Source organism: Impatiens glandulifera, chromosome 5 (assembly GCF_907164915.1).
Source record: "Impatiens glandulifera chromosome 5, dImpGla2.1, whole genome shotgun sequence".
Taxonomy (NCBI): Eukaryota; Viridiplantae; Streptophyta; class Magnoliopsida; order Ericales; family Balsaminaceae; genus Impatiens; species Impatiens glandulifera.
The window spans coordinates 44,588,395-44,602,404 of NC_061866.1; the positions used below are offsets into that span (position 1 = coordinate 44,588,395).

The window sequence follows — 14,010 nt, forward strand, 5'->3', positions numbered from 1 at the left end:
AAAGATATCTTATTATATATTTTAACCAACCATCAAACATAAATATTATATTAAGTTTGTGTAAAAAGGACAATTAATATAGAATATTACTTAAACTAATTTAATATTGATTATATGATTTTTATAATGCAAAAACACAATTAATAAATTAAGAAGACAAAATAATCTTTGAGATGATTATTTATTTTATGGTTATATGTGATCATCACATAAATAACTTTGGTCTACAAGAAAGTTGGCAAGTAAACAATTAGGACAGGGAAGTTATAACTAATACATTGTCTGATTCTCCAAATTTAAAATAATAATTTTGTAAGTTTTCATTTCTTTTTAAATTAATATAAAGATTCTTACTCACTACTTAAAGACATATAGTTCTATTAACCATAATAAACAAGTTTTTAATGCCCTCTCAATTTTTGTATGTTTATTATTGTGTGTTTTCATTTTCATTAGTATTAAAATAAATAATAGTGTGTTTTTTTGTATACATGTTGATATTTCTATTACTGGATTAAAATTCATTAATACTTTTCAACCTTATAATTATTTTAACTGGTCCAAAGACCAGGCCATCCAGGGCCCTGTTTGACTTTCACTTCGTCGTGTAGTTTAAGCCTTCATAAGATCTTTGCAGTCTTATCTTTAAAACTCATGGACTTGAATTGAAGCAATTAAAAAAGGGTCGGTTTGTTTGTAATTTTTTTTGAAAAAAATAATAATAGTTTATTTTTTTAATTTTGAAAGTTACCATTTTATAATTTATATCTTAGGCGGCCGGGTTCAGATTAGGGTTTTTTTAAAAGCATAGAGGGAGAAAAAAATAATGATGGATGATTTTGAGGAGGTGATAATTATTTTTTTTTGTAAAAAAACTTAAATAGTATTAATATATATAAATAAAATAAAAAATAATAATTTAAAATAAAGGGTATTTTAATATTTTGTTAATGAAATGAGTGATATGATTGCTAAAAAATAATTAATTGAAAAAATGATTTTGTTTAAATTATTTTAAAAATATAAAGAAAACGACTTTAAACTTGAGAATTTTTCCTCAAACTTGACAATTGAGGTTTGTTCTATTGTTTTATTTGAAGATGTTTTTTTAGATTTTGTCTAAAAATTTGTTACGAAAAATAATTTATTTGAGTTTGTAATTTGTTTTTTTAATATTTTAGTTGTTTTTTCGAGTGATTTAATCATTAAAATGATAATAACACATAAAAGAGAGTGAATTTATAAAAAATGGTAAAATTTCAAAAATACTCAAAAACCTATATTAAACCAACTCTTGAGCTACCATAATTACTTTTATAACAAAATTAATATGTATGTCAAAAAAATAAAATATATTTTGGCAAAAGAAATTAAATGAAGATTTTTAGATATAATATTTTAGAAATTAAATTAATATGATGTGAAAAATAGAATTATATATATATTTAAAATAATTTATGTTGTTGGTTTGTCTAATTTAACTTTCATTATTTTAATTTTTTTGGATGTGATAATTTGTTTGTTGTGCTCACACGGTCATCATTTTATAAAATTTAATTGATAATTTAAAAAAAAAATTAAAATAAATAAATACATGAAGCCTAAGTATAAAACAAAGACTTTAAGACTAAGCTTGTTTGATTTTGAAAAATGAATAATATAAATTTCATATTTGAATTAAACTTTTAATATATAAATAAATTTGATGCATGTTAATTGTTAAATAATGAATTGAAAGTATTAAATTATGTAAAAGTAACAACACTAATTTGTGTTATTTAATTTTCACAAAATTATTGGTCCATGTCAAATTCAGTCAGTCACGAAAACAGTTTGGCCGTCTATTCACAGTCTTCGTCTTCATACATCCGTCGGTTTCTCTCTCTTCTTAATTCAGTTTGGTTGAGAATTGAATTAGGTTTTCAGCTCAGATACAGATTCCACTTTTCTACTACACCACTTCAAATTGATTTGTTCCTTATGTGTAATCACCTATATATCGGTGAACTCTGAACATCGGCTTAATCTCTTTATTTGATTTGATTCTCGTCATGACTAGCGTAGTAGGGCTTGCAGGATGGGAGATTCATGGATTCCGTTCTATGAAAGGCATGTATTAAAAAGAACTACTGTTGTTATTCTCTTGATCGACGGTCCCACCTTTAAATTTCTTCATGTTTACTTCTCTATTTGATGTCATCATCATGGTTGGATATGATTGTGGAAGTGTCTTTATAACTTACTACTGTTTTCGTTGCTGGTTGATTGATCAGATAATTTCGATAATCATCACATGTTTGCGGCGTTTTTTCTCTTACAGATTTGGATATTGACAGCGTACTGGAGGAAGCTAAGTCAAGATGGCTCCGGCCAAATGAGATTCACGCTATACTCTGCAATTATAAGTACTTCACCATCCATGCGAAGCCAGTGACCTTGCCTGAAAGTACGTCTAATTAACAATTATAGGAGAAAATAGTTCCATATAGAGAAGAATAAGAGTCAACTTATGGCTAATCACAACATTCTGTTTTCATTTTTAGCACTAGAATTAGTGTTTGCTTATGTAAGCAATTAATTAATGCATTATTACTATTATGATCTTACTATAAACAACTCTATAGCTGTATTAGATACTGTTTTAGTCAAAGATGAAGTCATTTGGAACAAATTATCACTATACCCTAACAGCTGTTTCCAATTTTAATTGCAATGAAGTCGCAATGTGTTACAATTTTGTGTGGATTGAATTGGAATGCGATGTTTATGAACTTAATTATTGTCTTATAGGTGGTAGAATTGTGCTGTTTGACCGAAAGGTGCTTCGGAACTTTCGGAAGGATGGTCATAATTGGAAGAAGAAAAATGATGGGAAGACTGTCAAGGAAGCACATGAACACCTAAAAGTGAGGTCTTTATGTCCAACTTAATTTTGCATTGTTGAATTGCTAACCAAATGTTTCTGCTGTTATATATACAGGTTGGCAATGATGAAAGAATCCATGTTTACTATGCCCATGGTGAAGATAATCCAACCTTTGTTCGGAGATGCTATTGGCTACTCGATAAGTTAGTTTTGCACTTATTCAAAGTCTACCTTTGGCCTTTTCCTTAAATGGATGACATGATGCTAATGTCCAACTTTTATATATTTGTTATGTGAAAATTGCTTATGTTAGTATCTCCATTTACGGGTGTGAATTTCCTTTCAGGACAATGGAACAGATAGTTCTTGTCCATTACCGTGAAACACGAGAGGTCAGATTCTTATTACCCACACAAACCTCATTGTGTAGTAAATTATCTATAATCAATTAAAGGAAAAAGTTAGCAGGCCTGTAGACATTTATTTTTAACCTTTTTATCTTATAAAGAGCTATGACCTAGTAGATTGTATATCTTAAACCACCTATGATACAGTTACAGTTCATAGATCATGGTTAATACTAAACCATATTAAATATTTGATTGGATTAACCTATAGTTTGCTCATGCCTAAAGCTTGAACTAGTGTTTGAGAACATGGAGAAGCACTGGAAACACTCGAAGACGGGAAAATGTTGTATACATAAGAATGTTTGATTTGTAGTTTGCTCTTGATCTTCTCACAATACAACTTTTATTCTCATCTTTCTTTGTATGTAACCTAATTTTCCCTCTAGACATAACATAATGCAACTCACATAATTGTAATAAGACAACAGAAGAATTTTATGAATTTAGCATTAAAGACTGAATCATTAGACAAGGAGGTTAAAAAATGGAATACCATATAAAATGCAGTTCTTTTTTCTTTTTGGCTCATTCATTTGATACTTTTTTTTATGGTTTTCATTTGGTTACAATTTCAGGGCTCTCCTGTCACATCTACAAATTCAATATCTAGTTCAGGCCTTTCTGATCCAACTGCTTCTTGGAACTTATCAGATGTAAATGGCTCTCCAGCTGAGCAGGCATATTGCAGTGTTAACAGAAAGCTTATAGGTTGTAAAAATGTAGTTTTACAGTTTGAATTTATTTCTGATACAATAAAGGAATTTTTGTAATCATAATGTTTGAAGAATCGTAACGACTGATCAATTTTCTTGTGTTAACTGAAGTTACTCTAATTCTATACCGGAATACATAGTAATGTTAAATTACTTGTAATTGCCAAAGTAGGATATAAAGATCAGATGCAGTCTTCAAATTTCAAATCTCATGGTTGAATTGTTACCTGATATCATTTATTGTATATGATGTCACAGTGCCTGGTGATTGTGTGACACTGGGAAATTATGAAAGTAAGCTACATGAGATCAATACACTGGACTGGGAAGAGCTTTTGGTACCGGATGATCCACAGAAGCCGATCATTCCTGATGTAGGTGGGTAGCTTTGTTCAGATAGCTCACTTAAGGATCTCTGAAGTAGTTTACTTTTGTTCTTATGGATTTACTGTTTTTTAATATTGATGGCAGGACAATCTCCATACTTTCCACAACAAGATCTATTTGCATCTAACCAATCTACTCCAAACGTGAGTAATTATCTTATATTTCATATCATCCTCCTATGCGTAAATTTCTCTTGTTAGTTTTTTTTCCCTTTTGTTTTTTATTACACTGCTTCCACTCTTAATATTATTGTTATGATTCTTGGGTCCCAAAATGATTTACATCTTTCCCAATGAAAATTACTTAACATACAATGTAGGCATTTTTTTTATCATGTGCAAAGCCATTTACTCCAAGTGTTTGGAGGTTGTTTGTATACCAATCAAGGCTCATTTATGTTTATGTAGGAGTTTGTTCTATCTTTTAATGAACTTTTTTTGTATTGCCTATATATATATATATTTTTTGGGGAAAAGTATTGCCTATATATTGTACTCTCATTTTGTATTAGTTTACCATCCAAATATGTGAAGAAAATCTTCTTTGCTACAAAATTATACACATGGCATCTCCCACCAACTAGATTAACTCATCACTAGTGTCCTGCAACTTCATAAAAGCATTGCCAAAATGTTAAAAAATATTACTTTCCACAAAAGATATCATCTCCAAAGTCTAGTGATTTAGTTTGGAACAGAAGAATGTAAATTGTAGTTTACTTGGTACATATACGTCCTAATTTGAGGATAAATACTTGTAAAATCCTGTTTCTTGAAATCTGAGTTAGGTTCTTCTCCTACCTGTATCTTTTGTAGAGCATACGAGCTAGATCATCTAAGGTATTATGCAATGAGATCACCTCCATGTCCAAATAGATAAGAAAAAACAAGCAGAGTTGCTAAGGAGATCAATTACATATCCAACTAAAAGGAACAGACCATTAGAGATAAGATTTACCATGAGTAGGTGTGATAAAATTGAATTTAGTCCAATTTTCTTAATTCAATTCAACCATAATAATTATGGATTAAATTAAAAGCTAATCTGTTTCACTTATTCAAACCAGAATTTGTATGGATTCGATTAAAATCCAGATCATTACAAATTGAGTACTTATTATCTAATTAAAATAGTATGAGTAAAACTATTTGAGTGGGTTATTTGGGTTTATCCAAAGTTGCTCTCCCCTAATGGCCACTTAGCAGTTAGCAAGAAAAACTTCGGGTCAACCCGAATTATTAAAATGGAATTCTTCTCTTGTTTTGTTGTTGAAGGATGAAGAAATGCTGATCAATTACATCATTGACGTTCCTTTCTTTATTTTCCGTTTCCTGTTTAATACAAGTATTGATTTGGTTGCTAGTGATGCTAAGAAGGTTACTTATATTTGTGTTCTCAGCTGAAAATAATAGATTTGATTATCTTGTTCCATTAGAATTAAGCTATATGTTTTCCTAAGATGGGCATCTTCAAGTAAATTTGCTTAAACAGCCCTACATCCATAGATTGTTGTATGTGATGTGATTGTGTAGGCAGTATTGAAAGATGGAGTCACTATTAATTCTTATAGATTGATCCTTTTAGCTGACAAATAAACATTCTTTCACATACACAAAAAAAAATGAGGGTTTACAGGAGAAACTTCAAAGTTCTAGTTTATATTGGTCTTTAATTTATAAATCTTATCAATTTATTCATCAACTAAGCAGAGGGATCCAAGCCTGCTTGATCTTCTGGTAATAGTTTAGAGCTTGCCTTTTTTTTTCCTAAAGTAAATTATGCTTGCCTTCTTTTATCTAGAGTAAACTACATTTATTCTATCTTAGTGTTTTATCTTTGCAGAGTAGCATTGCTTCGACCAACATGGTACCCATAGAAAATTCCTTTAATGGTTCTCAACATCTGACAGGAGGCATGAATAATTCTCTAGGCGTTGTGCCAAATGATGGATTACAAACTCAAGATAGTTTTGGGAGGTGGATAAACAACATAATGACCGACTCTCCAGAAGCTGTAAATAATCATTGGCTGGAATCCTCAATTCAAAGTGACCTTAACTCACTTATTTCTCCAGCATCAGAAATTCTCCAATCATCTATTTCAGGGCAAATATTCACTATAACTGATGTGTCTCCTGCTTGGGCTTTCTCTGATGAAGACACCAAGGTCCTCCATTTTCTTTTCTTCAGATTATCTTATTTTTGTTTTCCTTCTTGATAGAATGCATATCCCACTATATATATGGTTCTAATGTGCATATATTGAGCCTATTTGAAAATTAGTATTTTGTGACAATTTTTGTCATAATCACGGTGTCATTGGAAAATCAACAAAGTTAAACTGAAAGTGATTTTTTTCAATCACTTGTTGCTTCATTTTTTTTGTATACAAATCATTTTATAGATCATGAGTATAATTATTTTTCTAAATTTGGTATAAATATATTTTTCTCTACATAATAAAAGGAGATTTTTTCGGATCATGCAACATGAAAAATTTGATACTTTAACAGCCATTATACACGGATTTTCTATCAAGATCCTTGAATAATAATCCCAGTTGCCTTATGCTTGTTGGGTAATGGTGAATAAGCTTTTTTGTCTCTATGGTCACTATTATTGCAAAAGTTCAATCACATAGTATTTATTATCGTTTAACATCTTATTCATTTATCATATATGTTTTCTGCAGATCCTCGTCACAGGACTTTTTCATGAAGGATATTCAAGCATGGCTAAATCCAGTTTATATTGTGTGTGTGGAGATGCATATGGTCCAGTCGAGATTGTCCAACCCGGAGTTTTCCGGTGCTTGATTTCACCGAATAACCCTGGACTTGTAAATTTATACTTGAGTATTGATAGTTGCAAACCCATTAGCCAAGTCATGACATTTGAATATCGTGCACCCATGATACATAACCAAATAAGTTTCACTCAAGAGAAGTGGGAAGAATTCCAGGTCCAAACTAGGCTTTTTCATTTGCTATTCTCTACCACAAAAGGCCTCAATATCTTAACTAGTAAGGTCCAGAAAACTTACTTGAAAGAAGCCAAATTTTTTGCACGCAAAGCTTCCCACATTGCGGAAGAATGGGGTTCTGTAATAAAATCTGTTGGAAGTACGCATATTGCATATCAACATGTAAAAGACAGCGTCTTAGAGCTTACTCTGAAGAATAAAGTGTACGAGTGGCTGATGGAAAGAATAGTTGATGGGCATAAAATATCCAATCATGATGAAAACGGGCAAGGAGTTCTCCACTTGTGTGCTATCCTCGGTTACACATGGGCAGTCCATGCATTTTCTTGGTCCGGATTTTCGCTGGATTATCGAGATAAATTTGGGTGGACAGCTTTGCATTGGGCTGCCTACTATGGAAGGTATAGTTTGTTTGAATTTAAGAATTTCTCAAGTGGAAAAAGTTTTGAATTTTTTATTCTCACTTAAAGCACCTTGATTGAAATGGAGGTCATGACGGTGGGATGTTGTGCTAGCCTGCTGCATGGAAAAAAGACCCTGGTCTAAAAAAGAAGACAGTTTCAATTGATGCAAATTTGTACTTCTTATCCTTCTTTTTAGGGTGGAAATGGTTGCAAAACTTTTATCAGCTGGAGCAAAGCCAAGTCTAGTAACAGATCCAACTCCAGAAGTTCCTGGAGGATGTATTGCAGCTGATCTTGCATCTCAGGGTGGCCATGACGGTTTGGCAGCTTATCTAGCGGAAAAGGGTTTAGTTCAACACTTTAAAGACATGACGCTAGCTGGAAACGCAAGTGGCTCGCTTGAAACTGCTAATATCGATTCAGGAAACCTTCAGAACCTGACCGAAGAAGAGCTGTTCCTTAAGGATACACTGGCAGCTTACAGGACTGCGGCAGATGCAGCAGGACGCATACAATCTGCATTCAGGGAACACTCCCTGAAACTGCGGACGGAAGCTGTCGAGAGTGCAAGCCCAGAGGAGGAAGCTCGCAACATAATTGCTGCCATGAAGATCCAGCACGCTTTCCGAAATTTCGAAACGCGAAAAAAGGTTGCTGCAGCTGCCAGGATACAGCACAGGTTCCGTACTTGGAAGTTACGACAAGATTTCCTTAATATGCGTCGTCAAGCCATCAAGATTCAGGTAAAAATCTCTCGCATCTCTCTCTGCATATAGCGGTTGTTGCATATGTGATAGTTGGGGTGATCGATAGCAGATAAGGTTGGTTTGGTTATTTAGCTCATAAACATCAATTTGACTCTAATAGATCGGTTTGACCCTATATCCGACGATTCAGATGTTTCACATCGAGTTGTGAACCTTTTCCGATATCCGATCCTATACATTAACAAATTGACGTTCTAATTGCTCATGATCTAATTTCAAAGCAATTAAATTAACGAAATTAAGTAAAATGACAGCAATTCATGTATTAAAGTAGCTACTTTTTCAGTTTATTGACGTATTTTTCGCAGTTTCATCTTGCTGACCTGAGACAATTCATGTCACGACTTGGATTGTAATGGTTTTGTGTTTTGGCCCACAATATCTGTGATCTTGGCGTGGCTGCAGTTTAATAAATAAGAGTCTCACTTTTTTCAAATGAATAATAGATAAATAATAACACACTGAAACCAGACAAATTATTTCAATTGAACAAAGACAGTTGAAATGTTGAAAATGCGAGATCCTAAATATCCTTATTTATGTTCATGCTTATTTTCAAACACAAAACTAATCAAATGTAAACATTTAATATTAGCTAAAAGCATAAATGATTAAAAATGTTTCATGCTTCAATAGTTCCGAGTTGGTTTATATTTGCAAAAGAGTTATTCGTACATCTGAACATTAATATATTTCGAACTTTACCAATTTGGAGTACAAACTAGGGGTGATCTCTGATCAGGTTGATTCAGTTTATACTATATACTTCCCTGATCATATGATTATGTTTGATATGTTTTCAGGCGATGTTTAGGAGATTCCAAGCTCGTAGGCAATATCAGAAATTAGTATGGTCGGTTGGAGTGCTTGAGAAAGCGATTCTAAGGTGGCGATTAAGGAGAAAGGGATTTCGCGGGCTTCAAGTTATCCCTGAAGAACCGGAAAATAAGAAGAAAGAAAGTGTCGCGGAGGAGGACTTCTTTCAAGCGAGCAGGAAACAAGCTGTAGAGCGTGTGGAGAGATCAGTAATAAGGGTGCAGGCACTGTTCAGGTCAAAGAAGGCACAAGAAGAATATAGAATAATGAAGCTAACACATGATAATGCTATAGTAAAGACTTGTTTCTTCCATTTCAATTATAGCTACTACTTACTACCTTTTACTTCACTTTATTGAAACATTTGATTTATTATATGCAGCTGCAAAGTGTACTGGACAGCAGCAGCAACACAGAAGATATGGAATAACAATTCCAATGGTAAGTTTTTATCGGCTTTTCTTCATGGCTAACATTTTCTTGTCTAGTCCAGCTTGTAATATGTATGTTGTGTCATAGTCATGCATTTTTAGGGTAGTGGTTCTATGAGAACGACAAACTTGTCATTTCTTAGTGGTCTTGTATTTGTTCTCGCTTGTATTGTAATGTGTAAAATGGAAAACCCCGATAAAAAATTATAGTGGGATGTAACTTAGTTGTCTTGTAAGTTTTCTTTATTAAATCATCTTGATCTTCTTTCTTTTTTCGAGTCAAGCACTAGGTTTTTGTTTTCAAAACCTAAGAACTTTTGGAATAGACTAGTTAAATAAATAGAAAGTGGCCTAGTTTGTTTAAAATTTAGGAACTGTAATAAAATAGAAATGATTTTGTGAAACTTAGATCTATACAAATGTTTAGTTAAAATGATTTTGTGAAACTTAGATCTATACAAATGTTTAGTTAAAATGATTTTAAATTTAGGATAATTAGATTTTAAGAGTTAATAAATAATTTTGTTTTTAAGATTTTATATTAAAAAATAATTTATATTTATAATTTTTTTTAAATATATTATTTATTGAATTTAATATAATTAATTTTGTAAATATAATTTTTTTATAATATAATTTATTTATTCTTATTTGTAACTAATTTTATATTTAAATATATATATTTTTAAATTGAGCAAGTATAAAATATTTATTTAAATGATAAACTCTTTATTTTGATTGTAAAATTTTATTAGGATCTTTTAAAAATAAATAACTAGTATTGTGATTTATGTGATTTTTTTAGTTATATAATTTTTTCTCCTTATTATTTTCTTTTAGTCTATCCCATTTTTTTTTGGTGGGGGGAATTTGAGCATGTGACCCTAAAAATAGGCTGAATTGAGGGAAGCGAGGGTCACTAATTTAAATAGCGCTGGTGACCCTTTTTTTTTTAATGACAATTATACCCTTGCGTAACGCAACTTCAGTTGCGTGACGCAACCGATTTTTTTTTTTTTCAATTTTTTTTTCAAATTTTTTTTTTCTGTCTCGCGGTTGCGTGATGCACTTGGGGTTGCGTGACGCAACTAGAGTTGCGTGACGCGATTGCGTAACGCAACGGGGGTTGCGTGACGCGATTGCGTAACGCAACGGGGGTTGCGTGACGCGATTGCGTTACGCAACGGGGGTTGCGTGACGCAACTGGGCATTTTCGTCCAAAAAATTTCATAATTAAAATTTTTTGAAAAATAAAAAAATAAAAAATTGCGTCACGCAACCTGAGGATGCGTGACGCAATAGGGGCATTTTCGTCAGAAAAAAAAGGAGGGTCACCAGCACTATTTAAATTAGTCACCTTCACCAAATGCATTTAGGCCTCTTTTTAGGGTATTTGCTCAAATTTCCCTTTTTTTTTTAAGTTCACTATAATATCCCTAAACCGACGTTCTACAAATAGATTTGATCCCAACTATAACCCAAGTTGCCCTATAACCTAAGTTGCCCCTCATAATTGAACAAATTTCAATTCAATATCGAAGTCGAAGATAAAGGATAATAATTAATTTTTTCAAGCTCATTCTAATTTTTTTTTGTTAAGTTCACCGTAACCTTCTTGAATATGTATCCTCCAAATAGGTTTGATCCCATCTTAACCAAAGTCAAACTCATACTTGAACAAATTGCAATCAACTATGGTTATAGTCGACGAAGGATTTACTGTCCCCTTGGATGTGCCAAAGGTACCATCATTTAAAAGTATAAAAAAAAATTACATTTTATGTAAATCCACGAAAGTTTTAAAATATACTAATTTTAAATGATGATTCAGCTTTTTGACACATTCAAAGGGACAACAAATCTCTCCTAATCGACTTCATAATTAAACAAATTGAAATTCAGTACCGAGAAATAATATATTTAATATTTATAAGAAAGTAAATCATTCGAGTAGCTCAGTTATAATATCACCTTTATAAATCAATTCAAATGCCGAGAGTTTGTAACTTAAAACATAGTGTAGGTATATATATATTTTTATCAATAAAGTAATATCTTATTCATTATTAAACCTTTGTTTATTTTAAAATTTTTACAACTTTCTAAAGAGAAACTAATTTGAGAAATTAATTTGTTAAGGTACTGTTTCAAAATTTTAATTTTATTATTTTATTAGTTTATAATTATTTTAATTTTACATAAATTAAAAAATACTTATAAAAAATTATATATTCAAATAAATGAATTTATTATAATTGAATTGATAGTTATAATTAGTATCATTTATTTATTATTATTATTTAAATTAATTATATATTTTTTAGTATTGAAAGTTGGATAATAAACTTATAATTATTTTGTCTTAAAAGAGAAGAAGTAATCTTATTGAGAATTGAGACGGAGCCCATCAAATTTTTATGGGCCCACATATGGACTGTGAATAAGGGCTTACAAAAATTCCCCAATAAAAAGATGTAATATCTCTAACATTTCGTTTTCAAACCCTAGCCAGCGCCATCCAGCCAGCCAGCCGATTAAGAGGTACGTTCTTCCTTCCTTCATTGCGATTCTCATTTTCTTCCTCTCTCGGTGCGATTGTGCTGACTGATAATCCTTCAGGTTAAGCAGACATGGCCAAGTCAAAGAATCACACCGCTCACAATCAGTCGCGCAAGGCTCACAGAAACGGTATCAAGAAGCCAACCAAACACCGTAACGCTTCCACCAAAGGGGTAATTTTCTTCCTTTTATTCTTTCTTAGTGTTTTGAACAATCAATTCATGTAAATGATTCGGTTAATTTTGATTTCAGATGGATCCTAAGTTCCTTAGGAACCAGAGGTACGCCAGAAAACACAACAAGAATGTCGGTGAAGTTTCCACCGAAGAAGAGCAGTAGTAGAAAGGATATGATATTAGGTTCTCAATTCTCATTATTATGTACTAGTACTAGTAGTAATAGTAGGTAGTGTTCTTAATTTATAATGTGAAAGGGTTTTGCTGGATTGTTGGATTCCTTTGTTTTTTTCATGCTCATGATTCCTATTTGAAAGTTTTAAATGTGAAGACAACATCTATTGTTTTAATTGGTATTTTGCAGTCATATTCTTTGTCCTTTCTGCTTGCTTACACAGTTACACTTGTTCCATTTTGATAATCCATATTGATGTTAATCCCCATTTTAGATATAATAAAATGTATATATCATTAATTGGTAGACAGACAGGTTGCTATTGTGGTGTTCAGTTCTTGAGTTTTAAGACATTGGTTAATCAAACTAGCTTCAATTTGAACAGGATATAAGTGATCATGACCTGTCTCTACCCAATTGTGATGTTATGTTGATCCCCATTTTAGATACAACCAGATGTAATTATCATTCATTGGCATTGGTAGACAGACATGTTGCTATTGTTCATTACTTGAGAATTAAGACATTGGTTTATCAATCTAGCTTCAATTAGAACTGCATATACTCCCCTCTTCTAGTTTAGCGGCAACAAAAGATGAGTATCCTCATCCTCCTTGAGACGTCTTGGTTTGAGTCTGTCAGGCGACAAGTTTAGTGTCTGGTTAAATGTGTTTGCGGGCTATGTTTTCTTTAACACCTTGTGGCCACATTTTTTTTTTAAGAACAGGATATAAGTGATCCTGACCCGTCTTCCCAATTGTGATGTTGTGTTAATCCTCATTTTAGATATAACACCAGGTGTAATTATCATTCATTGGCATTGGTAGACAGACTTGTTGCTATTGTGGTGTTGTTCATTACTTGAGAATTAAGACATTTGTTAAGTTTGTTATAGTTCTAGCTTCAATTAGAACATGATATAATTCCCTCTTCTAGTCTAGCGGCAACAACAGGTGAATATCCTCAACCTCTTTGAGAGGTCCTGGGTTTGAGCATGTTAGGCTGTAAATTCTGTACTTGATTATGTGTGTTTGTTGGTTATATTTGCTTAACTCCTTTTTTGCCATTTTTATTTTAGAATAAGTGATCACGACCAGGTGTAATTATCATTCATTCGCATTGTTAGAGAGACATGTTGTCATTACTTGAGATTTAAGACATTGGTTAAGCTTGTTATCAATTAGAACAGGATAGAAGTGATCATGACCTGTTTGTGCCCAATTTGGAAACACTTTCTTGACATGTGTCTGAGTTCAGAAGATGAAGAACAGACTTATTTATAATTTGTTTAGAAGATTTTTATGTCTGAAAGAGGGGGATGAGT

At 32.0% G+C, this 14,010-nt stretch overlaps 2 protein-coding genes across 2 annotated transcripts; both read left to right on the plus strand.

Moving 5' to 3' along the window:
• Positions 1-1,844: 1,844 nt before the first annotated feature.
• LOC124940742 (calmodulin-binding transcription activator 5) lies at positions 1,845-10,027 on the plus strand. The gene is made up of 13 exons (XM_047481276.1): positions 1,845-2,109; positions 2,321-2,446; positions 2,791-2,906; positions 2,981-3,069; positions 3,213-3,258; positions 3,852-3,984; positions 4,248-4,367; positions 4,461-4,519; positions 6,219-6,542; positions 7,068-7,759; positions 7,959-8,505; positions 9,333-9,638; positions 9,728-10,027. The coding sequence occupies exons 1-13, from the start codon at positions 2,052-2,054 to the stop codon at positions 9,773-9,775; spliced, it is 2,664 nt and encodes an 887-aa protein (XP_047337232.1). The 5' UTR covers positions 1,845-2,051; the 3' UTR covers positions 9,776-10,027.
• A 2,145-nt stretch (positions 10,028-12,172) lies between these two features.
• Positions 12,173-12,889, plus strand: LOC124940743 (60S ribosomal protein L29-1-like). Its single transcript, XM_047481278.1, has 3 exons — positions 12,173-12,317; positions 12,396-12,508; positions 12,588-12,889. Exons 2-3 carry the CDS (start codon positions 12,407-12,409, stop codon positions 12,672-12,674), a joined length of 189 nt encoding a protein of 62 aa, XP_047337234.1. The 5' UTR covers positions 12,173-12,317; positions 12,396-12,406; the 3' UTR covers positions 12,675-12,889.
• Positions 12,890-14,010: the final 1,121 nt, after the last annotated feature.